The sequence below is a fragment of the Phodopus roborovskii genome, unplaced genomic scaffold (genome assembly GCF_943737965.1).
Source record: "Phodopus roborovskii unplaced genomic scaffold, PHOROB, whole genome shotgun sequence".
In the NCBI taxonomy this organism is placed as follows: Eukaryota; Metazoa; Chordata; class Mammalia; order Rodentia; family Cricetidae; genus Phodopus; species Phodopus roborovskii.
In genome coordinates this window covers 12,825,627-12,851,883 of record NW_026126407.1, presented here as the reverse complement: position 1 = coordinate 12,851,883, position 26,257 = coordinate 12,825,627, and the positions used below count along the sequence as shown (strand labels likewise).

At 48.7% G+C, this 26,257-nt stretch overlaps 2 protein-coding genes across 6 annotated transcripts in view; both read left to right on the top strand.

Moving 5' to 3' along the window:
- Pik3r6 (phosphoinositide-3-kinase regulatory subunit 6) overlaps nt 1-20,342 on the top strand; it is a 32,331-nt gene extending 11,989 nt beyond the window's left edge. For all 5 annotated transcript variants that reach the window (XM_051180340.1, XM_051180339.1, XM_051180338.1 and 2 more), the window contains 12 exons: nt 1,396-1,558; nt 3,607-3,693; nt 4,679-5,093; nt 5,380-5,458; nt 6,665-6,787; nt 9,620-9,730; nt 10,650-10,737; nt 11,002-11,072; nt 11,642-11,732; nt 14,413-14,525; nt 18,939-19,051; nt 19,564-20,342. In XM_051180340.1, the coding sequence (XP_051036297.1) occupies nt 1,396-1,558; nt 3,607-3,693; nt 4,679-5,093; nt 5,380-5,458; nt 6,665-6,787; nt 9,620-9,730; nt 10,650-10,737; nt 11,002-11,072; nt 11,642-11,732; nt 14,413-14,525; nt 18,939-19,051; nt 19,564-19,717 (1,608 nt within the window). In that variant the 3' untranslated portion in view covers nt 19,718-20,342. The remainder of the gene's footprint in view (nt 1-1,395; nt 1,559-3,606; nt 3,694-4,678; nt 5,094-5,379; nt 5,459-6,664; nt 6,788-9,619; nt 9,731-10,649; nt 10,738-11,001; nt 11,073-11,641; nt 11,733-14,412; nt 14,526-18,938; nt 19,052-19,563) is intronic.
- Nucleotides 20,343-23,795: 3,453 nt separating this feature from the next.
- Nucleotides 23,796-25,866, top strand: Mfsd6l (major facilitator superfamily domain containing 6 like). The gene has a single exon (XM_051180335.1). It carries the CDS (start codon nt 23,898-23,900, stop codon nt 25,686-25,688), a length of 1,791 nt encoding a protein of 596 aa, XP_051036292.1. The 5' UTR covers nt 23,796-23,897; the 3' UTR covers nt 25,689-25,866.
- Nucleotides 25,867-26,257: the final 391 nt, after the last annotated feature.

Genomic DNA, 26,257 nt, shown 5'->3' with positions numbered 1-26,257 from the left:
CCCCATACCCCCACCTCTCCGGCCCTGCCTTCGCCATAGTCACTCCCCGGACTCTTCCTGCTTCTGGTCCCTGCCACCCTTTCCCCCGACGATTCAACAATTCATACATGTTTATTAAAGGAAATATGAAAAATACAGACAAACCCCTTGAAGGTTAAAAATAAAAATCGCTCGAAACCTCTCCACTTTGAAATAACAGAAATGAATATTTGGTTGAATTGAATATTCCTATTAAGGAAATGATGACACTGATGATTTAATAGCAAGTTCATCAGCTGATTGTTGGTCCAGACACTGCTAAACTTGATCACAGTTTGAAGTTCTCCTACAGCACTGTGAAATGCTGTTACCATCTAACTTTATAGATGGGAAACTAAGGCACAGAGAAAACGGTCATCTACTCATGCTCACACAGAAACAAGGAAGCTGAGTTAAAGTCTGAACCCTTGTCCACTGCCTCCCCCCCCCCATTCCTTTTCAACACACATGGAGCTACTGAACTCTACAACTGCTTCATATAATGTACATTCTTCCCATGACATTAGAAGCATGGCCTCTGCAAACATATTCCTTGGGAGACATGTCCTTCTAACGATACATGGTATGCAGTTGCTGTTACATCAGCCGATGCCTGACTCCTGTAGTGGGGCATGTGGGCTGTTCCCAACACTTACTCCACCACCATCCAATGATTCAGCCTCAGCCCAGTACATCCTTCTGGCTGAGAGCAGGCACCAGGGGCTGAACTTCCTGCAGATGTGGCAATGGGAGGACCTGTGCCATTACGAGTGACCTTCTGTGGGTAGCAGGGAAAGCTGGGCAAGACTGGATTGGATGCAGGCTCAAGATGCAGAGGCTTGAGGAGAAGCCTAGGACTGCTGCAGCAGGAGGAACCAGGAGCCCAGAGGGAGGCTTCAGTTGTCTCCTCCTAACCCAGGTTCAGGAAGTGGGGAGGATGTCAGCGATTTTTGTTTTCTTCCCTCAGTCCCATTATTCAGACCTGGCTCTGCCCATCAAAGTGCATCAGAGCATTGATCATCTGTTCTTGTTTTCCATCTGGAATTGTCCAGTCTCAACCCCACAACTTGAATCCTTTATTTTGGTGGATTCTTCATAACACTCTCCCCATCATAGGGTATGAAAGCCAGAGAGGATCCCTACTACCTACCCACAGGCAGCAAAGGTCCACAGCCATAGCTCGGCAGAAACCCAGGCTCTGGATGTGGAATCCCAAATCTTTCACCAGGCAGCTCCTGCCCAGCCCCTAGGAGCCTAAGGGTAGTAGTGCCATGTTAGGCTGTTGGTGGTCCTGCCTGATTTGACATAGGTGTGGGATAGGTGGGTTGATGGATAGGATGGTTAATAGAACTCAGGCTCTGATGTACTTCCTCGCAGGCCAGCTCCCGTCGGGTCCTGGAATACTATTTCCACGCCGTAGTGGCTGCCATAGAGCAAGTGGCTAGTGAGGACAGTCCCAGCCGGCTGGGACACCTGGAGAGACTAGAGGAGATTTACTGCTCGCTGCTAGGCCCAGCAGCCACAAGAAGGCGCTTCGTGGGTAAGCAGGGACCAGTGGGGACTGGCCAAGGGACTGCTGACCACAGAGGGCGCCAAAGAGCTAGGTTAGACAGAATGAGATTTCAGAAGGAGCAGACACCAGAGATCCCAATATCCTGGGTACTGAGAAGAGCTTAGCGTGTTGGGGGGTGGGGGATGGGGGACGACTAAGCAATTGGTAATAGGATCATGATAACCCACACCTGCAAAGTGTCCTGCTTTATCACATTAGCTGCTCTAAACATTTAACATGTATTTAAATCTATGACATGATTTAGAAAGAGATTAAAGCCTGGCGTTGGTGGCGCACGCCTTTGATCCCAGCACTCGGGAGGCAGAGGCAGAGGCAGAGGCAGGTGGATCTCTGAGAGTTAGAGACCAGCCTTGTCTACAGATTTAGTTCTATGACAGGCTCCAAAGCAATACAGAGAAACCCTGTCTGAAAGAAAGAAAAAGAAGAAGAAGAAAAAAAAAAAAAAAGATGAAAATATCTATCTATCTGCAGACTGTCACTCAGCTAGTGAGTGTCAGAGCTGGGATTTGAGTCTTGTTCTGGCATAGTATTACCAACAGATCAACAGATTTGATCCCCAGAACACCTCCACAGAATGGGAAGTACTAGATGTCTGAATTACTTATCCCTTGGGTCCATTTGTACTCTGCACACCTCCTTTCTATTTGAACGTTGATAAAGCAAAGCCAAACCCTGCAGGAGCATGTTCCCTAAGTGGGCTTCAACAACCTAGCACGTGTGGGTCCTGATTGTGGTGGGACGATTCTGGTGTGTGTCCAGTCACTCAGAGCTTCCGTGGAAGGTGTCAGCCTTCGTGTGTCAGAGCATGTGGTTACTGAGTGCGCCATAGTAGTTACTGTTATGGAGTTTGTGACCCCTGGGGAAAGACCATAGACTCAATCCAATTATAGTTAAAAGGCTGATTGATTACCTGCTATCAGGACCAACAGTCTCTGAGACAAACTTGACATTGCCGTGAAGGAGGGGTGTGGGGAAGGACTTTTAAAGGGGAAAACCACAGGAAGACCTTCCATATCCATGCAGGCAAGTAAAAACTGTTCTGTTCTGCCAAGTTAAATGATTAACATAACTCAAAACAATCTTTGGGTATCTGCAAATTACTGAAGCAGAACACCAACAAAAGCAGCCAGTCACGCCATAACAAGTAGATAGTCACAGCTGTACATTTTTGGGTAGGGGCCACTGAGTCCGGGTTACTGGGACTAGAGTCAGAGACAATAGCTGATGGGTACCAAGATGGATGCCTAGCATAAAATGGAGGTTTTTTTCAGATGCAGAGATCCACAGCCAAGCACCAGGCCACACTCCAGGAGTCGGGTAGAAAAGAGAGAGGGGTGATAATTTGAGCAAGGGAGGTGGAAGGGAGTCAAGATCATGATGGGGGAAATCCAAAGAGACAGCTGACCCAAGCTCATGGGAGCTCATGGACTCTAGACCAACAGCTGGGAACCTGCACGGGACTGGACTAGGCCCTCTGCATGTGGGCAACAGTTGTATGGCTTGGTCTGATTGTGGGGGCCCTGGCAGTGAAACCAGGATCTATACCTTGTGCATGAGCTGGCTTTTTGGAGCCCGTTCCCTATGGTGGGATGCCTTGCTCAACCTTGATGGGGGAGGGGGGCTTGGTCCAGCCTCAACTGAAAGTGCCAGGTAGGGAGGCCCTACCCTTTCTGAGGAGCAGATGGTGGGGTGGGGGTAGGTGGGAGGGGGAGAAGGAGGAAGGGAAGGAGGGGGTACTGTGATTGCTACATAAAATGAATTTTTAAATTAGAATTTTAAAAAAATGTAGCTTCTTTTGCCATAACAGTTACAAAGTGCAAGGGAAACTGGCTAGAAACCATAGCAGAGCACAGGAAAGCTTGAACTTGGTAGCTAAAGTTTTGGTACACTAAAGCTGGAGAAAGTGGGCAGGGTAGCCCTGTGTTGACATCCCTCCCCTCAGTCTCCCTAGGCTTTTTAAAATTTTTCCTACAGCCCTCCTCACCACAGTCCCCACAGTCTGCTCCTTTCTCCAGGTGACCTTCTCCAAGATGGACCAGCAAGCATCCCCCTGCCCAGCCCCTACATCACCTTCCACCTGTGGACGGACCAGGAGCAGCTCTGTATGTGCCTGAGCCTCTGAGCTCCCATAGAAATGGCTGAGAGCAGTGGTGTGTGTCTGTGTGTCCACTGTCTGGGCTCCTGTCTGTCCAAGTTTTGTTCTCTGAGTCGTTTGACGTGTCTGGACAAAGAGCTTCACTTCTCCAGTTCGGAATAGCCCAGTGCATTAGCCATTGGTCATGCTCATGTTAATGCCATCGATGTCCCCGCAAGGGAGGCAAGCAGAACCCCTTATGGTACCCAGACCTGGAGGATCCTTACAGAGCAGACATTTCCCTCTACTCTTGTGTCCTATTCTAATCTTCCTGGCTCTTCTAGAGAGTGAGGACAAGGACACCAATGATGGTAGGAAGTACTAGGCTGGGTGACTGGGTCTTGACACTTCCTTTTGAATGCTGGGTCATGTTAGATACGTTCTGGACCTAGAAATGGGCTAGAAAGACATACAACTCTTCTCTGGGGCTGGTGGTCTTGAATCTGTGTTCCAGTGGAAGCTACAGGAAGTAGGAAGTTGGGAGGGTTCCAGGAGGGTCTGCTAAATGTGGGAGGTTCTGGGCTAAACTGGTTTCTTTAATGCTGGGGTTCTCTGAGCTTTTAATCCATTCACTGATTGGCTGGGTGTGGTGGTGCAAGCCTTTAATCCCTCTACTCAGGAGGCAATGGCAGGCAGATCTCCTGAGTTCAGGCCATCTTGGTCTACATGGTGAGTTCTAGGAATGCGAGGGCTGCACAGAGAGAACCTGTTTCAGAGAGACAGAGAGAGAAAAAGGAATGTGTTTACTGGTCAGCCTCAGTGGAAGGAAGCAGGAGTGCTTAGAACCCTGGACCGTTGTTGACCACAAGACTGCTGCCCTTTGTGGAGTGTCCCATGGGGCTTCTGTTCAGGGGACAGTGTTTGAGAAACAGGGGTCCCAGATTTCTGGGGAGTGGTCCTGTCAACTTCAGTTGTTCTTGCCGTCCTGACGCCCCCCTGTTCTCATGTCTCAGGGAAGGAACTGGTGCTCTTCCTTCGTCCACACTCCCAGCTGCGCCTCAGTACTGACTTGGAGGCCTTGGATCTACAAGGATTTAGGACAGACTGGGACTTGGCCCGAGTGTCCACCGACAGTGGGATTGAGCGAGACCTTCCTTTGGGAAGTGACGAGCTCCCGGAACCCAGCAGCTCTGAGATGGAGCGGGCTGCACTACAGCGCAGGGGGGGCATCAAGAAGCGGGTGGGGCCCCCTGCCTTCTCCATGCCTGGCAGCTGGGATGGGCCCCCAGGGTTGCATCGGAGGACTGGCAGGCCCAGCGGGGACGGGGAGCTGCTGCCTGGCGTCTCCAGGGTGCACACAGCCCGCGTGCTCGTGCTGGGAGATGATAGGATGCTCGGACGCTTGGCCCAGGCTTACTACAGACTCAGGTAGGGCCCTGAGGAGGGATTGGGGTTGTCAGGAATATGGGTGGGTCTGGAATGAGCTTGTAAAAGATCCAAACAGGTATTAGAGGGACAGGAGGAAAGGCCGGGGCCCAGTGCCCATCCTTCAGCTTGACAGGAAATGACAACTGTTCCCATTTCATGAATGGGTAAACAGAGGCTCATAAAGATAGTATAAGTTTCCCAAAGTCAATACATGATAACGGCAAATGAGACTATTTGATGCCATCACCCAACCCTGAGGTCACTCTACCTTACTGCCTGTTGCCAGGAAACGGGAAACCAAGAAGTTCTGCCTCACTCCTAGACTCAGCCTGCAGCTCTACTACATCCCTGTGCTGACGCCTCAGGTGACCGGACAGGGGAGGGTCAGGAGCAGAGGTCTCGTCAGAGAACAGAGGGAGGGGTAGGGACCACTGGCAGCCTGGCTCAGGGGACCAGAACCTTGGAATGTGGAGCTAAGAGAGGCTTGGAGGGGTCTTCCAGATCAGAAGCTAAGACACAGGTTTTGCCACAGCAGCCTCCCCTCTGCTGGGCTCCCTCTTGTCGTTGTAACTGATTATCAGTGCTGATCAGTAAACTGAGGCACTTCCCCCTTGGGGACCTCCACTGTGTGGAGCCAGACCCTGTCGACACCACAGGATGAGCCTGAGTGAAACAGGAATAGTGAGTTTATTAGGTAGAGATGAGAAGGTGCGTGCTTTAAGAGAGTGAGAACTAAAGGTTGTCACATACCGCGGGGGCTTAGGTTCAGGCTTCTCAAGACCATCACCCGCCCTAACCACGTCAGTATTGGTGTTGCTTTCTTGCTCAGAGGGTGTTGTTTTAAACATGAAGCAAACAATTACACAAAGTTTTAAAAAGTAAGAAAAAAATTCCGAGTGGTTTTATTTATCCTTCAGAGAATTTCCTGTAGTACGCGAGACACTAAGCTGGCTTTCCAAGCTGCTCAGTTCAGAGGCAGAGTTGAGAGTTGAGAGACGCACTCAACACAGGCACAGATGCAGCTAAAACTCAAAGCCACACCCATTCCTCCCTAAGCAAGCATGCCCATTTGTTACTTTAACATCTTTGCTTGAGGTACTTTTTTAGAAAAGGGAATATTTTCTCCTTAGATAATCTATTATCTTCACAGTTCTTGTTAGCTGTACTGAAATTCTTTGTTTTCAGCTTATGAGAGACTTTCCCTTCCCTCTCGTTCTCCCTCCACAGGAGAGACAGTTTGGGGCAGATGACCATAGTTCGTCGGTGTTGGTGGTGGGTTGGGGAGGGGAATGAATCCATGCTCATCCTTACCCAGAGCAAGAACCTGACCTTTAAAGGTCAACAGAGTTTTTGCAGCGTCACGGCAAGTGACCCTCGGCAAAAACTCTTCCACTCGAGTTTATGATAAAGAACACTGGTGTGTGTTTCCCACAGTAGAGAAACCGAGCCCGAGAGGTTAGGAGACTTGATCACGGCCACAGAACACTGGGCTTTGTTTGGTATCGGGGCACCCAGACTTGGAGGGGAGGGCCTGAGAGGTGTGTCTGACCCCTTATTCCCCAAATCCCCAGGATCCAGAGGTATCCGGAAAGCCTGAGCTGGGAGAGCTCGCTTCCTTCCTGGGTCAAGCAGACCCGTGGTATGAAAGCACTGTCAACACCCTGTGTCCTGCCATCCTCAAGCTGGCCGAGATGGTAGGAACAGTGGGAAGGGCAGGGAGGGACGGGGAGAGCGTGGGAGGAGTGTGATCGGATGAATGGAGATGGAGAAGTTCTAAAAGCTCCGATGAGGAAGAAGGTAGAGTCAGAAGGAGACCCCAGTTAGGTTTGTTTTCACACTTTGTCATTTTCCCATCAGGTGTTTTAGTTACAGTTTAATGTTTTCTGTTGTTAGAACTTTTATTCTTTGTGACTTCTGCCTTTGAAAGTGTCTTCTTCCTCCCCCCCCTCCTCCTCCTCTTGTCTGTGTATGTGTGTTTGGGGGATGGGGTCATACATACCTCATGTGGAGGTCAGAGGACAACTTTGTAACTTTACATGGCTTCTGGGAATCAAACTTGGGTCTCCAGGCTTGTACTACTCACTTTGCCCCTAGGCCATCTCATCAGGCCTGAGTCTTAACCTCTTAAGGCCTGGGATTGAAATACTCAAACACTGTTACAGTCTGGATTTTTATATTTAAATAACAAGTCCCCACAAAAATAACTTTCATCTTTTATCTGAAGTGTGCGTGTAATTCTGCTTTTTCCAAAGATTTAGCTGGTCATCCCAGATGGTTAGTTGTATAAACCATCGCACCTCATCCATTTAATGTTCTGCTTATAGCCCTGACTGAGCTCTTATATCTGTGTGATGATATTTCTGGAGACCTGTGTTTTCATGGATTTATGCAGTTCTGTATAAATAAATATGATTCTATTTTGATATCTGGAAGAGTAAGCCTACAGCATTATTTTTCTTTTACAGAACTTTTTAGACTATACCAGTTCATCTTTCCTGATAAACTTTAGAATTTGCATGTTATTTTTTTAAATTAATCTATATTAAATATTTTTAAAATTTTTTGTGTATATATGCATGCACACATGTGTGCAGGTACCTGTGGAGGCCAGAAGAGGGCATCAGATTCTCTGGAGTTCAAGTTACAGCCAGTTGTGAGCTTCCTACAGAGATGCTGGGAACCTATCTCTGGTCTCCAAAAGAAACAGCAAGTGCACTTAATCACTGAGCCATCTCACCGGATCTGATTTTGTTTTTTTTTTAAATCTATTGGCGCTTTGATTAAAGAGAAAGAATCAGCCTCTTCCAAATATTATGTGTCCCTCTCTGGGGGCATAATACAATTTCATAAGAGTTTGCTATTATTCTATGGGGATTGTGCAGTTTTCTTGTACAGCTTTTACCCATTTCTTGCTCAGTTTACTCCTCACATCTTGTAGTGCTTTTCTTGTCATGGTGAGAGCATCTTTTTCTCATTCCAGTTAGAAAGACTATATTGCCAATATAGCAGGAAGCTACTGATTTATAGATTTTATTTATCAAATTACTCGTCTTGATTTCTCCTTCTGCTCTCTCTTATAATTAATCAGTTGTTTGGCCTTTCCAATGTGAAAGACCAGGAGACACCGTGGGCAATGATGTATTATCAGCATAATATCTGGGGGTGGGACATTGAGACAGGGTTTCATTGTGTAGCCCTGTCTGACCTGGAACTCACAAAGTGATGAGGCTGGCCTTGAACTCATAGAAATTCACCTACCTCTGCCTCTTGAACATTGGGAGTAAAGGTGTGTACCACCATGCCTGACCAAGCATGACCTTTTTGAAGGAACATTTCAGTGATCCATACGTTGGGGTCAGTGGGATTTGGGGTCAGACACGCAATGCTTAAAACAAATCTGAGCCTCTTGCCAACTCTGATGTCACAGCTTGAGCAGTCCTAACCTGGAAAGTCAAAGCTCGAAATGCTCTAACACACGAATTTGTGAGCAAAATCATGATGCTACAAGGGGGAAATTCCACACTTGTCCTCATGTGGTAGATCATGGTCAAAACACAGGCACACCAAAAATGTGTGGAATTGTCTTTAGGCTTAGAGGATGAGGTGCATATGAGATTAAATAATTTGATATCTCATCATCTACATATAAATATTTCAAAATCTGATGGGTAAAAGTCGTGGAGTTAGAAAGACCCCTGGACCCCAAGCATTTCTGGTACGGGGCACTCAGCCTGTGTCCCATGTTATATAGATATTCTAGTCTGTGCACCTGAAGATCATTCTCTTTACTGTCATGGGGCTAAGCAAGCCACATTCCCAGCAACGAGGAACTTCCACTGCTGTATTTATTTTGAGACAGAGCCTCACTGTGTAGTTGAACTCAACATTCTTCTTCCTCAGCCACTCAATGAGCAGGGATTACAGGCACATGCAATCACACTTGGTTTATTAGTGAGTTTACTAACAGATTCAGGAGTGGCCAGAGTCAAAAGGGACATCATCTCATCATGTAGTTTATCCTCTTATTTCTCCCTTCAAGATTACTCAGGCCTTGAAAAGTTTTGCCCCAGGTTTCTAGATAGTGTGTATCCAATCCAAGCCTAAACTTCTGTATGGTTGGTTTCTTCATCGCTTACATCCTCAAGCGGCTAGCACACTGCCTCACTGCTCACTAAGTCTACCCACACGAAATTAACCAGCTCGCCTGAGGAGATGGAGTCTCATCTGTAGCTTGGCGATGATGGCACACGCCTTTAATCCCAAGACTCAGCAGGCAGAGGCCAGCCTGGTCTACAGAGTGAGTCAGGACAGTCAAGGCTACACAGAGAAACCCTGTCTTGGAAAAAAAAAAAAAAAAAAGTGGTTTACATTTTGGTTGGAAGTAAAAACCAGATGGCCAGGAGCTTGTTGAAGGATTAGCCAGATTTGGTCATCACAGGGAGTGTGGCGGTTTTGGAGACAATGGTGCCTCCTCTAGCAGCCTGGAGGTGAGTGGCTGCTGAACACACTGCCCTTGTTCCTCACAGCCTCCCTGCTTTGACATGTCCCAGACTGTGGACCCCTTTATCCTGGATGTAATCACTTACTATGTTCGCATGGGCACCCAACCCATCTATTTCCAGCTCTACAAGGTTAAGGTAAGTTTTTCCCCTGGGGTTCCCAGGATGCCATGCCAGCCTGCAGGACCCTGTTCACCACCATGTAAATCCTCTGGCTCTGGGGAGATACCGGTCACTAGGCTGAAATTCAGTTCCTGGCTGCTCTAACAACTTTGTCTTCATTTTGTCTGGACCAACAAATTCATTATTAACTTCAAAGATCTCAAATTCAAGCAGAAGATTGGGAGTCAGGGGTAGGTTGCTCTGGACTGTCTTCCATCCCCTGGTTACACTTGGGTTTGGAGTCAGGGCTTGGTTGCTGTGGACTGTCTTCCATCCCCTGGTTACACTTGGGTTTGGAGTCAGGGCTTGGTTGCTGTGGACTGTCTTCCATCCCCTGGTTACACTTGGGTTTGGAGTCAGGCACAGGTTGCTGTGGACTGTCTTCCATCCCCTGGTTACACATGCGGTTGTAACCTGTCTTTTTATGATATGTACACATTGTGAAACTATGTTAATTGGGCTAGTTCAAGTGCACATCACTTCCCCCTTACAGTTCATGGAACAAACACTCACAACCTCCTTATAGCTTTTAGTTAGAGTGTGAGTTGTTAGGCACTACACTCACCACACTGTACAGTTGCTCGGCTGACCTTGCTCCTCCTGTGTAGCTGGAGCTTTTACAAGTATATGGTAAAAGATAGGTTTTTACCTATCAAAACAAAAAAAAGGTCTGACCAGAATCAGTATCTCCTGATTCTTCCTCTCCGTGCTTTGGTTTCGGGGAGGACTCAGATGCAAGTGACAAGAACTTTTCAAATCGGCTTAGGACTGGGGGCATCTATTTCCAGCTTACATTGCTGGAAAGGTCAGGACTGATGTGGCCGTCGCTCTGTGTAGCTCAGAACCTTTTTCTAAATCCCCCTCCCTCTCCCTCCTTGCCCCTTCTTGTCTCTAGATCTTCACCAACCTGAGTCATGACCCTACAGAGGACATTTTCCTCACTGAGCTGAAGGTGAAGATCCAAGACTCCAAGTCCCCCAAAGGTGAGTTTCTGTCCACCCTTCCCCAGAGCTCAGCCTGGCTCAGCTTACCCCATACTCACTCTCTTGCCCCTCACCAGATGTCAGGTCGCCCTGATGTATCATGGGCCTCTCTGCTGAATGCCAGGCCCACACTTACCTCTACCTCAGAGCACTCCCAGGCTGAAAGGCAGTCTTCCCAAGGTGCTACCTCTCCATCCAGCAGCTATGCCTCAGTGACACAGGGGAGGGGATCTCCCCTTATGACCTCCTCTTATCTCTCCTCAGAGGGCTCTTCTCCACGAAGGAAAGGGGCAGCTGAGGGCACAGGAGCTGAGCTGTCTGTGTGCTACCAGAAGGTCAGTGTCATCGGCGTAGTCAACTGGGACCCAGGCCACATAGCGAATGAAAGCCAGCCTCTGGGATATGGGTGTTGTAGACAGAGCCAAAAGAAGCCCCGCCCCTTTCTTCAAGATAGCCTCAGACTCTTTCAGACTCCAGAACATTCTGCAAGGATAGAGTAGGGGTGAAGTTGACCTTACACACAGACAGGCAATGTTCTCTAAGGAATTAAACAGTTGGGTGGGCATCACTATACATGTAGTTAAGCCTAGCATTTGGGAAGCACAGCCAGGTGGAAATCTGTGAGCTTGAGGCCAGTTAGGACTACACAGTGAGACCTTGTCTTTAAAAAAAAAAAGGAAAGGAAGCTGGTTTCTTGCTCAAAAACTTCTTCCTTATGAGCTACCCATCTAGGAGTTGTATAGGATCCTTAGGGGCTAGGAACATCCAAGCCTCTGCCCACGGTCCCCGTATTGGTAGCTGTACACCCCAGGGAGACTCCCAGGGCAGAGAGAAGTGAGCTTGATGATGTGGGGGAGGGCATGTCCTCAGGACCCCCTCTTTACTCCTCAATTCCAATCCCCAGGCCCTGCTTAGCCACAGGCCCCGAGAAGTCACTGTTTCTCTGAGGGCCACCGGGCTGGTCCTGAAGGCCCTTCCAGCTGGTGACACTGAAGGTGAGGAGCTGAGGATGCAGAGTGAAGAGATGTGAGGGATGAGGAGCAATCAGGGAGACCAGAGGAAACAGGATGGCTGATAGAAGCTGAGGACGGGGGGGGGGGGGGTCTCTTCCCTGCTGTCCAAGAACCCAGACTATCTCAGCCATAGTTGGAAGGTAGAGGGACCTAGGGATGGGAGCAGAAGGTCTCTCTACTCTGAATTAGGCCTACAGAGCTGGCATCTTTCTGCTGGGAAATAATTGGATTTTGCATATTATTCCAAAATAAAAATAAATGAATGAATGAAATGGAATGCCAGTAAAGAAACCAGCTCATATAGACAGAGCACATGAGCTTTCACCAAGAGCTTCCTGGTTCCATGGAAGGATGAAAAGATGGCAACACCTCCAAGGAGCCTAACAGCATCCTGTTAGATGCAGGACCTCACTTCTGAACATGTGAACTCTCTGAGATAGATATTATCAGTATTCCTAACTCCTTCCTCAGAGGAAACAGAAGCAAGAAAATCGCTTCCTCGGGGTCACCTCTGCAGTGGTTTAGAGCCAGGCACCCTCACTGAACACTCCTCTCTGCAGTCCCACAGTGTCTCTGAGAACTGCTAAATCCCACAGTTCAGGGCAGTGGCCCACACAAACCTGGGAGAGATCGTTTCCGGGCATACAAGGAAATTCACCTAGGCAGAAGTATAACCGTTCACTCTCCCCACAGTACCTAGAACATACCTAGGCATACAGCAGCTGCTCGGGAAGCTAGTACAGTGGTCCAGGCCTATAATTCCAGTGTTTGGGAGACTGAGGCAGAAAGATTATGAATCCAAAGCCTGGGTTTCATCGAGATTCCTTGTCACAAACAAACAAGCATTCAATAAACATTTGCTGAGTAAATGAAATAGTGTTTTATACCCACAGATTTGTCTTAAAATGAGATGGTATCTTGCAATGTAGGCCAGGCTGGTCTCGAACTTGGCATACTCTTGCCTAGCCTCCTGCATCAGTGTTCTTATGGAGGCATCTGGCACAAAAAGAAGAAACTCCAGAAATAATAGCCCTTTCAGATAAGGCCACTTCCAGGCAATTGAACTTTTAGGTGACATGTGACACTCATTCATATTCTAGAAAGACGTTCTTTCCTTCTAGTATGTTAGCACATGAAGGAGACTCGTAGTTCTGCCAGTAGATCATGATCTAGAGGAGGCTGTGAAGACCCGGAGAGCAGGGCAGAGCTGGGTAGGCAGAGCCCAAACCCCTTTTTTGCTGCTTGCTATCTGTGTAGCTTTGGGCAAGTGATGTATCACTTTTATACTCTTAAACAGAAAATTCAGGTAATAGACACTAGTTTATGTGCACATAGTAAACTACAAACGCGCTAGCTTTGCCCATGGTGAGCCCTGGTGGTACACACTTGTAACCCAAGCAAGCTCAGGATGGTGGGGGTGAGGGGGTGGAGAGGGAGAAAGGGGATTGGGTCAGGTCATCCTTGGTTACACAGAAAGGTTGAGGCCAGATAGGACTATAGGAGACCCTGCCGGAGAAGAAAAGTGGGAGGGGGAGAGAGAGAGAAGGCAGTGAGGTATTGTAGCCCTTCTTTTTCCTTCTTAAGACTCTCACATATATCCCAACCCTGAGCCAATCACAGCAGGTGAGACCAGCGCCACCCAAGAAGCACAGACTCCTCCAAGCACCATCTTTAGTTGGCAGGGGGAGTTTCAGCCTAAGGATAGTCACACATGGTGACTGTTTGATACAGTGTATTCTCTAAAGAAGTGGATTGGGGGCTGGAGAGATGGCTCAGAGGTTAAGAGCACTAGCTGCTCTTCCAGAGGTCCTGAGTCCAATTCCTAGCAACCCAGCCTACTTGGCTTAGCACCAAGTGTAATGGGATCTGATGCCCTCTTCTGTAATGCAGGCATATGTGCAGACAGAACACTTGTACATAAAAATAAATATTTTTTTTAAAGAAGTGGATTGGGGGCTGGAGAGATGGCTCAGAGGTTAAGAGTGCTGGCTGCTCTTCCAGAGGTCCTGAGTTCAATCCCCAGCAACCACATGGTGCCTCACAACCATCTATCATGAGATCTGGTGCCTTCTTCTGGTGTGCAGGTAGATATGCACACAGAACACTGTATATGTATATACACTTTTTTTTTTTTTTTTAAAGAAGTGGGATTAGAGTGGGGACTAGGGATGGATGGGGCTTGCTGATAAAATGTTTGTCTGGTACATTTGAGGTCCCAGATTCAATTCCCAACACTACTGAATGAATTTAAAAAAAAAAAAAAAACAAAAACAAAACAAAAAAAAAAAAAAAAAAAAAAAACCTTACTAAGAAAGGAGAGTTCAGTGTGGTGGCGCACACCTTTGATCCTGGCACTCGGGAAGCAGAGGCAGGCAGACCTCTGAGTTCCAGGCCAGCCAGAAGCTATACAATGAGACTGTTTTTTCAATATGTAGCCCCGGGGTTTGGTGTGGTGATCACCGGAGGTTCAGAAACTTGGTTGTTTCTCCAGAGAGAGGAAGAAAGAAGTGTGGTTAGGGCCAACATGGAACCCTGAAGTGGGGTGCCACTGGGCGGGGCAAAGGAAGCAGAAGGGGAAGACAGGGATTGTGGCGGGCTCCTTGGAGCCCGGAATCTCCAGCCCCCACTCACTCATTCCCCTCCCCCATTTCTTTGGTTCCAGGGTTCTCCCACTGCACCTCCCCAAATGCTGCTTCTGCTACAGGCTGCATGTGCCTGCGTGTCAGTGTGACTGAGGTTGTCAAGTCCTCCAACCTGGCAGGAAGGTCGTTCACTGTGAGTTCGGGTGGACTAGGGAGGGGGACAGGTAGCTCATGAGGGAGCACAGGGAGGAAGGTGTTCAGAAAAAGGGAGCTGACCAGTGCCCCTTCACTCCTGCTGTGGGGCCTTCCAGTCAGTGTGTGAAAGGAGGAGGCACTGACCGCCTTCCATCTACAGCCCATCTGAGCACTAAGGCATCCCCTGACAACCACATGTGCCCACCTGTGTCATCCCAGCCACTGCCCTGCAACCAGACTCCCCCTCCCCTTGGCTTTGATATGTAGTGATCAAGGTATGAGACTCTCCTGTGTTCTCCCTCTGATGGCTTCTCTCAACTTCACTTACATTTAACTTGACCTCACACAGAGCCCCGTGGTCCCACCTGAACTGTGCACTTGCTGACATGAACCACCCACCAGACAGGCTGTGTGTCGATATCATCTGAAATAAATCCTGCACCCACACCGACCAGGCCCCAGCAAACTCCTGCTCAGCCAGAGCCTTGATGTCATTCAGTCCCTCTCCTGATGATCCTTGGAGTCTCTTTCTCTTTCTCTCCCTGTGACCTCTCCCTCTTCCCTGCAGCTCCCTCCCCAGACAGGCTCAGGTCTCCTCTCCAGCTTAGAAAAAGACAAGGAACTCTACCCTGGCCATGTTTTCTCCCTGGCTTCTGCAGTTCCTTTCTCCTGTCTAGTCAAGCATTCAAAAAGACACTTGTAGGAGTCTGAGGCCTGTATCCATGACTCCCTTGCTTCCAGGCTATTGCTGTGTGGGCTTACCCCACTGCAGCAAAGTCACCTCCATGTTGCAAAGCCGATGGTCCCCTTCAGTCCTTCCATTTCTTGATTGCAAGGTAATGTTTTCATCTCTAGATGAAAAGTTTGTTTGAGTCAAAAAGGTCAGTGCATGGTTAGAATGACTGGTGACTTTTTTTTTTTTTTTTTTTTTTAGTATTAATGCTTTGTTTCATTTTTCATTATGTATATTTTTATATAATTGATAAACACAGTGGATAATGGTCCAAAGCAATACTTTTGCTCAAAAATATGTGGAAGTAGTCTGGGAATGGTGGTGCATGCCTTAACCAGCACTCTGGAGTCAGAGGCAGATGGATCTCTGTGAGTTCAAGGCCAGCCTGGTCTACTTAGTGAGTTTTAGGCCAACTAAAGGTATATAGTAAGACTCTGTTTTAAAAATAAAATAAGCCGGGTGTGGTGGTATATGCCTTTAATCCCAGCAGTCGGGAGGCAGAGGCAGGTGGATATCTGTGAGTTCAAGGCCAGCTTGATCTACAGAGTGAGTTCCAGGACAGCCAAAGATACATAGAGAAACCCTGTCTCAAGAAATCAAAATTAAAAAAAATATAACATATATATTTAATATACATGAAAAATTTGTGCAAATGTCCTGATGGGACCTTGTTTATGTCAGTAAATAGTATTTCATAATGGTTGCACATACCTATATGATTACTGAAATGTTTTTTGTAAGATTAAATGATCTTCTTTCACTATTATAAGCATACTGGAGGGAACACACTTAGGCTTAAACAGATGCTAAAACTCATGACTATGCCTTTGAAAACCTCCCCTAGTGAGCTGCCATCAGCACATCTGGACATTTTACCACACTGGTCTCCAAGTCCCACTCCTACCAAGTGCAGTCACCAGTTTGGGAAGGCTGTCAGTACACTAGTTGACTTTTTTACATCTTTGGGAATCTGATCATAAAAATGTCCATTGTTTTAATCTGGATTTCTATCACTCAAAATTAGTGAAGCTGACTCTTCTCATATTTACCAACAATCTTTATTTCTTTGTTTCCTGTTTATGTTCCCACTCATACGGTCACCATGATATCCTTGTTTTATATGAGGACAACATCCTTTTATTTGTCTCATGTTTTTGAAATATTTTCCCAGTTCCTTCCTTCCTTCCTTCCTTTTTTTAACCTTATATATCAATTTCCTGTCTGGGAGCTCTAGAAGTCACCCTTTGGCCTTGGTGTATTGTCCTTGTCCCTCATCTTTTTCACCTCTACATCCTGACAGAGGACTCAGGGTGGGGGGCTATCTACCTGGGGGGACTGTCCTGATACTCCTCCCTTTGCCTCAAATCTTCCCTACCCCCACTCCCTGGTGAGCTGGGTACCCCACCCTTCTGCTCTCCCAGAATCTGGGGACACAGCTATGGAAACACTGCAGCTCTGTAAATGGCATGGTAGAGGGGGCTGGGGCTCTGGGACCGGTTATCTTGGGGTTTCCAGCACTCAGTGCATCTGGCACACAGCTCCAGCATCTCAACCCTGACCTAAGGCTCACTTCTCTGCAGCAAGCTATCCGCAGCTGGAGAGCTCTGATTGCTCCAATCCGCCTTAGAGTAGGACAGTTCGGTGTTTAAGGTGGGCCTGGTTACCCTTGACTGCTACTTCTCTTTTGAAGTCAGTTCCTTCTACCAGCCTCTGCTCATTTGACCTCATTAAATAACCTGGCCAGGGGCTTTTGCTTATCCAAGCCAATCAAAACAGCAAGTTCCCTTTTTTATCTCTTGCTGACCTGCTGAGTGAGATTCCAGTAGCTGTGTTTCCTCTCCTGGAACCTCCCCCAAACCCCATGTTTTATCAGATGGTAAACACCAAGCCACAGGGGGGAAGTCCTTGGTGAGCAGGAGGGGAGGTGCTCCCAGCTGGGAACAGCAAGAGCCCCTGGGCTTGCTTGGTGGACTTGCCTTGGGCTGGGTTGGATGCTTGACAGCTGAGAGTGACACCTGCAAGACAAGGACAGAAGAAAGGATGCTTGGGGCGTGAAATAAAGACAATGCCAACAGGGAAGAGGGGCGTTTTGCCCGCTCTCTCATCTTGCAGCGTGACATCCTTTCCAAAGCCTGTAGCTGCCCCCCCCCCAAGGCTGCATTATAGATAGATGTATGTTGTCTTCATAACCCACAGCCCAGGAGATGGGGGTGTGCTTTGGCATGTAGACCCCAGAGGCAACTGCAGCAAACTGGTGTGTGGGAGGAGGCTGGGAGATGGCCTCTGGTGGTCTGGAGTGTGAGTCTGGGTCCTGCCACACCTGAAGCCCTCTGTGTGTGCCAGGGGAAAGAACATGCAATCAGAATCAGTTGGCTGAGTCCTGTACTCAGCAGGTCACCCCTGCCTCCCGTTCTCCTGGGTGTGGGGCCACCCACTGGAGACTTGTGGACCTACCCCTACCAGGGGTCACACCCTTCAATTAGACTGACTCTCCACCCCCCCATAAGTCACACCTGTCCACAGCTCCTCCTGGGAGTGGGAACATGTCCTAATTTGCATTTCTTTTGCTGTGATAAAATACTGACCAAAAACAACCTGGGGAGGAAAGGGTTTATTTCAGTTTATCCATCATTGCAGGAAGCCAAGGACTTAACCTGAGCAAGAACCAGGGTGGGGGGGCCAGCCCCAGCTCAGCCTGCTTTCTTATACTACCCAGGACCAGCTGCCCACAGTGGACTGGGCCCTCCCACATCAATCATTAACAACAACAACAAAATGCCCCACAGTTGCCTATTGGCCAACTGACAGCAGCACTTTCTTGATTTCCCTCTTCCTAGGATTCTAGTTTGTGTCCAGTTGCAAACCTTAAGGAGCACAGGGCTCCTGAACCCCTTCTGCTTCCATGCTAGAATGCTGAATGGCTTGCTCTTATGCAGCTCTTGTGCAGGCAGCCACAGCTGCTGTGAGAACACCTGTCCTGTCACGTTCCTATTCTCCCTGACCCCTGGCGTTTACACCCTTGTCTGCCGCTCCTGTGATTCTTGTAAGCATCCAGGCTGAAAACACTTAGGAGAAATACATGCTGAGGCTTTCTGACACACTGGGGCTGACTGCATACAATGAAAAGCTCCTGTCGATGTGTGGGGGACTCTGCAAGGCCCTCCTGCCACCCCAGGGTCCAGAGTTCTCTGTTCCATGGGGAAGCCTCTCTGAAGTCCCCTGTGTCTGGAATCAGAAGGATGCCTAGGGCTTGCTCCCCACTGGCTTAGAGTTTTATTTGACTGTTTCCTAGACACACTGGTTATGTTTGGCCCAGGCAAAGAACTGTGCATATGATTTAATGCTGAGAACTAGGGCCACCTCCCAATTTGGTTGCCATAGGAGATGCTCAAGATACATGTGGACACTCTAACTTGATAATCGGGCATGCACTGCCCACAGTGTTCTATTTTGTATTCATAATGAAGCATAACAGGTCAAGAATATAACTAAAGGAGCATTCCAGAGCGAGGGAACGTGGAGGCAGTTTATACACTCACTGCTCAGTCACCAGCAGGAAAAGAGCAGGGACCCCTTGGGATAGATGGAAGAAACACACCAGATCCCAAGGTAGTAAGTGTTGGCAGAGCTAGCTGCTGAGCAAAGGTGACATTTGCATAAACTGTTTCTCGGATGCAGACAGTGGCAAACACCTTCCGGACATCCAGTATCCAAGTCCAGAGCCAAGACCAGAGGCTGCTGACACTGTGGCTGGACAAGGACAGCCGGCGAACTTTCAGGAATGTGGTCAGGTAAGTGACCCTTTCTACCCTTAGGATTCCAATCCCCACGGGTGGGGGGGGGAATCTAAACTCCCAGTCTCTTCTCTTTGGCCCAGGGTACTAACCAGAGTCAGATCTGTAGCCAGGCAGGTTTTAGACCACTGCCCTATGACTTAAGGCTAGTGCTAAATGTTCCTAGGATTCCTAAGGACACACACAGCCTGCAAGCCCTCCTGTTCCAGCCCTTCTGTTGGCACTGACCCTTCCTTAAAGGATCCCCTTTTGGGGAACCTGTACCCTCATTTTGTGACTTTTGGCAGTTTTCCCCAGGGAGGTAGACACAAAGACACAGTGACCTAGATCCAAACATCTCCCCCACTATCAGAGAACATTGGTGTACGCTGACCTTCTTCTCTGAGTTGTCCTCTGTCTTCTTTGTAATCCCTCCTCTGTACCCTACAACATTTGGTCTGCCTTTTAAATGTGCTGGAAGAATCTGGTCCCTGAGGTTAGTCTTCTAAGCTGGTCTCTCCCCACTGCAGATTTGAGGTTAGCCCCTGCCCAGAGCCATGTTCACGGGCCCAGAAATCCAAGATGTCGGGCCTCAATTCACACGGGCAGGAGGCAGAAAAGAATATGGCCAAGCTCAATCCCCTTCTGATGCCCATCAACACATTCTCTGGCATCATCCAGTGAGCCTGCCAGGACAGTAGAAGATCAGGATCCAAGGGCAGCAGACCCAAGAAGAAGGAAACACTACCTACCCACCCATATCACTCACACTGACAGCCTCACTGGGTAGCTCTGCTTGGACCAGGATCCAGAGAATGCCTGGGAGTTGAGAGAGCCTAAATTGTGATGAAGAAGGGGGCATGAGATGAAGAAGGACTCATTCCAAGGCTGATGGATTGCTGGACAAGGCTGGGGTGGAATGAACACAAGCACACACAACCCAGCTTCTTCCAGAAACTTCATTCTTGTGTTGATGTTCATCTCCCAGTTCTCAAACTGTCTTCATCACCAATTCAAGCTCCCTATGGAGTCCAAATGGCTGCTGGTATAGCTGGGTGGTTCAGTGGTAGAGCACATGCCTAGTTTATGAAAGGCCTTGGGTTTGACTCCAGCACCATAGAAAGGGGGTCAGAGCTGATGGGTACCATTTTTATACAGTGTTATTGCTCAAGAAGAAACTGTACCTTCTTTAGCTGAGTCTGTACCATCCTTTCCAGCTCTCAGGCCATACATGGTTCACTGGTGCTGAGGTGGGTCTGTCTCAGTAGAGAAGAGAATGTCAGCATTAATAAAAGCACACTAAAGTGTTTCTGTATGTGTGTGTGTGTAAGTGTATGTGTGCATGTATGAGTGTATGTGTGTGTATATCTGTGTGTAAGTGTGTGAATGTATGTGTCTATGTTTAAGTGTGTGCATGTGTGAGTATATGTGTGTGTATGTGTATGTATGTCTGCGTGAATGTGTGTATGTCTATGTGTGAGTGTGTGTGTATGTGTGTATCTGTGTGTGAGTGTGGTGTGCCACAGTACATGTATGTAGGTAAGAGAACAATTTGTAGACATTTGTTTTTTCTTTCCATGGTATGGGTCCTAGAACAGAACTCAGGTGGTCAGGCTTGGCAGCAAGCATCCCCATGACCCTGTTTATACTGCAAAAGAGGTCAGAGGACAGAGCTTATTGTAACCAAGTGCGTTCACTTAGTCGTTTCGTGTCATATTCACTGCCGTGGTCTGTTCCCCTACTCTTTCTTCACCTCATCTTTCTGAACTTCAGGACTCCCCCTGAAGGGGCAGGAATGCAGGGTAGCTTCAGAGAAACCAGAGATTAAAGAATTAAAAAAAAAAAAAAACAAAAAAAAAAGCTGTTTCAAGTGAAAAAAAAAAATTTAGGTACAAAAGATCAAGGAGAAACAAAGCTGTGGTGTCCTGGGCCCATCCCCAGTGGCAGAGTGGACAAGAAAGAAAGCAACTAAGTCCAGGGAGTTAGACTTGAGCCCCTCCCTCCTGTCAGCTAGCCTGAGCCCCAGAGGATGGTGGGAGTGACGATAAAACATCGTGGCCTAAAAGCTACCGGAGAAAGAAATAGTTTACTGCTTGTGGTTCCAGGGGAATATGAGTCCATCATGTTAAGAAGGAATGGCAACAGGCAGCTGGCCATGGCAGCAGGAAGCAGAGAGCTCATACCTTCAAACACAAGCATGAAGCAGAGGGAGAAAACCGGAAACAGCTTTACATTCTCAAATTCCATGTCATATGTGGTGGCGCACGCCTTTAATCCCAGCACTTGGGGCAGAGGCAGGTGGTCTCGGTAGGTCAGCTGGGTCTACATTGAGAGTTTGAGGGCCTGCCAGGGGTGTGTAATGAGATCCTGTCTTTTGTTTGTTTCTTTCTTTGTTTTGGTCTTTCAGAGTTAGCTTGGTTTTTTTGGTCCACACCCCCCCCCCACACACACACACAGAGTTTCTCATGCCTGTGGCAGTTAAGGGGCCCAATAGGGCTGGCTTGCTTGCTTGCTTGCTTGCTTATTTATTTATTTATTTATCTATTTATTTTTGGAGACAGAGTATCTCTGTCTTGAACTCGCAGAGATACCCCTACCTCTGCCTCCTGACCACTGGGATTAAAGGCATGGCCAGCACTGCCTGGCCACAAGATCCTGTCTTCAAACAAACAAACAAACAACTCTCAAAGCTTGACCCAGTGACAAACTTCCTCCAGCAAAACCTGCTAACCCTCCCCAAACAGTGCCACCAACCGAGGACCAAGTGTTCAAATATCTGAGTGTACAAGGAACAGTCTCATTCAAATCAATACGGGTGGGGGGGGTTGGCACTGGCATTTTACCTCTGAACTCATTATCCCAGGAATAGGGCAAAGTCCCACGACCCATTCGCAAAACAAGAATGATATTAAGTAGGGCTCTGGGATTAGCTTAATACACGGGCCCAAAGACAGTCTAGGCTTACAGAAAGCCTCTGCTCCCCCATGGACATAGGGAGCAGGGAATGTTTTCTCAGGTATGCAGAGTCAGACAAGTCCAAGGGGTCTCAAGAAAAAGGAATGCAGCTGTGGGAAAGAGTGTGGAGTCTGGCAAGTGAGGGTAACGCCTGACTGCTGAAGGAGACGGGGCTGGGGGCAGTCTCTGTTTTGAAACTGGTAATGATTGCAATCTCACTGAGTTTGAGTTTGAGCTGGGAGTTTGTCTTTTCTGCACTGAGGTGATGTGAACTGCCTCATACCAGTTTGAACATTGACAATAATTAGGTGTGTGTGTGTGTGTGTGTGTGTGTGTGTGTGTGTGTGTGTGGTTAATTATTGGTTTATATTTGCAGACAGAGTCTCATGTAACTAAGTCTATTTTTGAACCCCTATTTTCCTGCTTACAGCTCCAAATGATGGGATTATGTGACTAAGCAACCACACACCATGATCATTTGGGGTTTTGTTTTGTTTTTGCTTAGTTTTGTAAATAAGGTCTCACATAGCTGAGGCTGATGGTAAGCTCTGCTCTCCTGCCTCCAGCCCTCAAGTGTTGACTCACACACATGCATCACCATCACTATACCCACCTAATACCCATCGAGCAATCTTTTGGTTTTTTGAGACAAGGTTTCTCTTGTGTGGCTTTGGAGCCTATTCTGGCACTCATTCTGTAGCCCAGGCTGGCCTTGAACTCATAAAGATCTGTCTGCTTCTGCCTTCTGAGTGCTGGGAATAAAGGCTTATGCCACCACCGCTCGGCTCAATCCTTAGTTTTTAAGTAACCATTATAAGTCTGTCAGCCAGAAAGGTTAAGTGAAAGTGCTGGGGATCTTAGCTCTCTACTGCTTACGGTGAAAGCCATTATTGAGTCAAACTCAGCTACACATACATACATACCAGTCAGCAAACACCCGCACTCTCCAATCCACAGCCAAATTAGGTTTATTGAGGAAGCTTTGAAGGAAAAGTCAGTGGTAGTGTGCTTGCCGAGCATACATGAAAGCCCTGGGTGTGAGAATAAAAAAAATAAATTATTAAATCAGTAGTTAGATGATTGGCCATTCATTTGGGAGGAAAGCCTATGACACAATCCCAAATGATTTGAACTGCTAGAATCTTTGTTCATGTGAGATAGGAAATGCCTCGGGGGGGGGGGGGAGTAAACAAACATACATGTAGTATGATCCAAGGTCACACCTCTTCTAGGAGCTGTTTGCTTATGGTGAAATAGTTCTATGGTCTGGGAGCCAAAATACCTGCCTCCCTGGGAGTTTTGGTGCTGATGAAAAACAATAAGGTGAATAAAAGGAGTATGGACAAAAGTGCACTTGATAATAGCAAAGCAGAAGGGAGGTGTGAGTCTCGGTGATGGCCGGGTGGGATTGCGATTTCACTTACAATGGACAGGACCAACTCTGTGGATGGCCGTTGACCAGTGGGCCTCTGAATACAGACCTGAGGGCGAGAGGTGTGTGGATGTCGTTCACCCCACCCTTCTCCCAGCCTTCTCCCAACCTTCTCCCAGCCTTCTCCTTGTCCTGGCCCTGACCTTTTATCATGCCAAGCTCCAAAGGCGCCAGGGGATCACAGGACGCTACTCACAGGTGGGGCGCAGATGCAGCACTGAGGCCCACAGGTGCGCCGGCTCCGCCCCGCCGGGCCTCACTCCTGGGGCGGGGTCACTTCCGGGCCAGTGGCCGGACGTGGGGGGGGGGGAAGCAGCCGTTGGCTAGGCGACCGGAGGCGACGCCAGGGCTGGAGACGCCGTCCGTGTTGCTCAGAACCCTGAGCCCGTGATCCTTCCTCCCCGGGACATGGAGTCTCGCGCGCCCTGTGTCCAGCTCGGTCCTGTGCCCTTCCGGGTCTGACGGAATCCCGCAGCCATGAGCCCCAACCCGCAGTGGGACGTCCCCAGGGCACTGGGGGTAGCCAAGCTCTTCCACTTGGTGTGCGGGGTCCGGGATGCCTGTGTGACCCCATTCCTGACCCTCTACTTGAGGCATCTGGGTGTGGCCGCACCCTGGGTGGGCATCCTCATGGGAACCAAGCATCTGGTCGCAGCCTGCTGGACTCCCTTCTGTGCCTTCCTGGCCAAACGCTACCAGAGAAGGCGAATGTTTCTGACTGGCTCATTGCTGGGCTCTGCAGGAGCCAGCCTCCTGATGGTCCTCGTCCCACCGGTGGACAGAAATCTGGGCAACCACTTTTGTAATGGAAGCAACAAAGTGGCCACCACTGTCCTACCTCTGGCGGTCACACGGACTGTGACCATGGCCTCCGCCCAGGGGTCAGTCCCAAACCACTGGGCAGGAGCACCCAGCCTTCCTGGTAGCAGACACACCAGAGCCCTGGATACGTCTGCCTTTCCAAACGGATCTGGTAAAAATCAAGAACGAATACTTCGCAGTCTGCAGGCCTATTTAGCTGGTTCTGTTGAAGGAGCCAGGACCACTACCCAAGCTCTCCATCCTGTCATTTCTGGGTTGAGAGCTAATTCCCAGGAAGGGACTTTTGAGGTGGACAATACTACCCTGGGAACACTTCCTGGAAGTGCAGCTCTTGGAAGTCCAGGCAACTTGTCAAAGGCCCAGGGGGAGGACCAGGCCCTTGGCCACTCCTCCAAAGGGCCGCGGTGGACCTTCATTCTCTCCTTGGGGTTCGTGGCATTCTGGGAACTGCTGACAGCCCCTCTGGAGCAGGTGGCAGATGACAGTCTTTACGAATACCTGGATTTTGTAGACGCCACTGACCGGAACAGGAACTTGTGGATGTGGAGATTGTTGGGGATGTCAGCAGGTGTATGTGGCATCGCAGCCTTGGTGGGGCATCTGGAATGCTTCCTCGTGACCAATGGTCCTCGGGGCGTGATCCATTTCTACAGCTACGCACTGGTCAGTACTCTGGCCTTAGCGGTGAGCACTGCTTTTCCTGTCCCCATCGACCAGCAGCAGGGACCCAGCTACAAACCCATCAAAGCACTGTCCCTCATTCGGGGTGACTCCCGCCTCGTCCTCCTCGCCTTCACTGTCTTTTGGATAGGAGCCACTGGCAGTACGGTGCAGAACTTCCTGTTCTGGCACATGAAGGACCATGGCAGCAGCGAGCTGGTGATGGGTTTCTCGGTGGCTCTCGGCTTACTAGGAGAAATTCTCTTTCATCCGTTCAGAACTTCGTTGCTTAGGAAACTGTCTAGGGTGGGTATGCTGGGACTGGGGCTGAGCTGCCTGGCCCTGCAGCTGCTTTACTACTCTTTCATCTGGAGCTGGTGGTCTGTCCTCCCTGTTCAGATTCTGAGTGTCATCAGCAGTGGGGCTCTGTGGTGGGCTGTGGGGACCTCCATCCAGGACCTGGCCACCTCTGGTGTGGAGAGGTCTCTCAGTACCATGTTCCGAGGTCACTTCTATGAGAGTGGTTGTAGCCTAGGCAGCTTTGTGGGGGGCTTCGTAGTAATGCACTTTGGCATAGCAGTGCTCTACCAAGCCTGTTGTGTGGTCCTACTGCTTTGGCTGGCCTTGTTCCTGGCCACCCAGCCCAGGTTGCCCCAAGAGCAGAGGATCAACTACTCAAAGCTGCTAGCTATGGAGGGGAGTGACAGCAGCGACTCTGAGCAGGGGTCAGAACGGGACTGGCTTGTGAAGGCCATGAGGGAGGACCATGTGGACTGGAAGGGCTGAGAGGTCACAGCACACTGAAGGAGAAAAGCACTCATGGATGGGAGAAGACTCCTGCTCTGGACTCAGGAAGCCTTAAGGGAGAGAGCCGTGTCTATGCCAGAAGCACGACAGGGTCTACTCATTGTGTGATTTCACTTTTCACTTTGTAGTAAAAGGAGATTTTACTTTTTTATTTTTATGTGTTTGTGTATGTGTGTGTGTGTATGTGTGCGCGCACGCGCGCGCGCGCAGGCCTGAGGACAACCTCAGGTGTCGCCCTCAGGAACGCCGCCCATCTCTTTTGAGACAGAGTCTCTCAGTGATCTAAAGTTTACCATTTAGGTGAGAACTGGCTGGCCAGCACACCCCAGAATCCTCCTCCAGCATCCACTCCCCCATCTCTGGGATTACACACAATACCACCATGCCTTCCATTTTTGCATAGTTCTTAGAGATCAAATTCAGTTTCTTAGGTTTGCAAAGACTGCTTTACCATCTAGACAATCTCCCCAGCCCAAAATTTTATTTCATTTTTACTCTATTTATATAAACTTTTTAGAATATGGGAGAACATATTTGTCTTTGCAGAA

Bases quoted from the DNA above. Each gene is read 5' to 3' on its own strand.
- Mfsd6l (XM_051180335.1), top strand. From the start codon at position 23,898: ATGAGCCCCAACCCGCAGTGGGACGTCCCCAGGGCACTGGGGGTAGCC.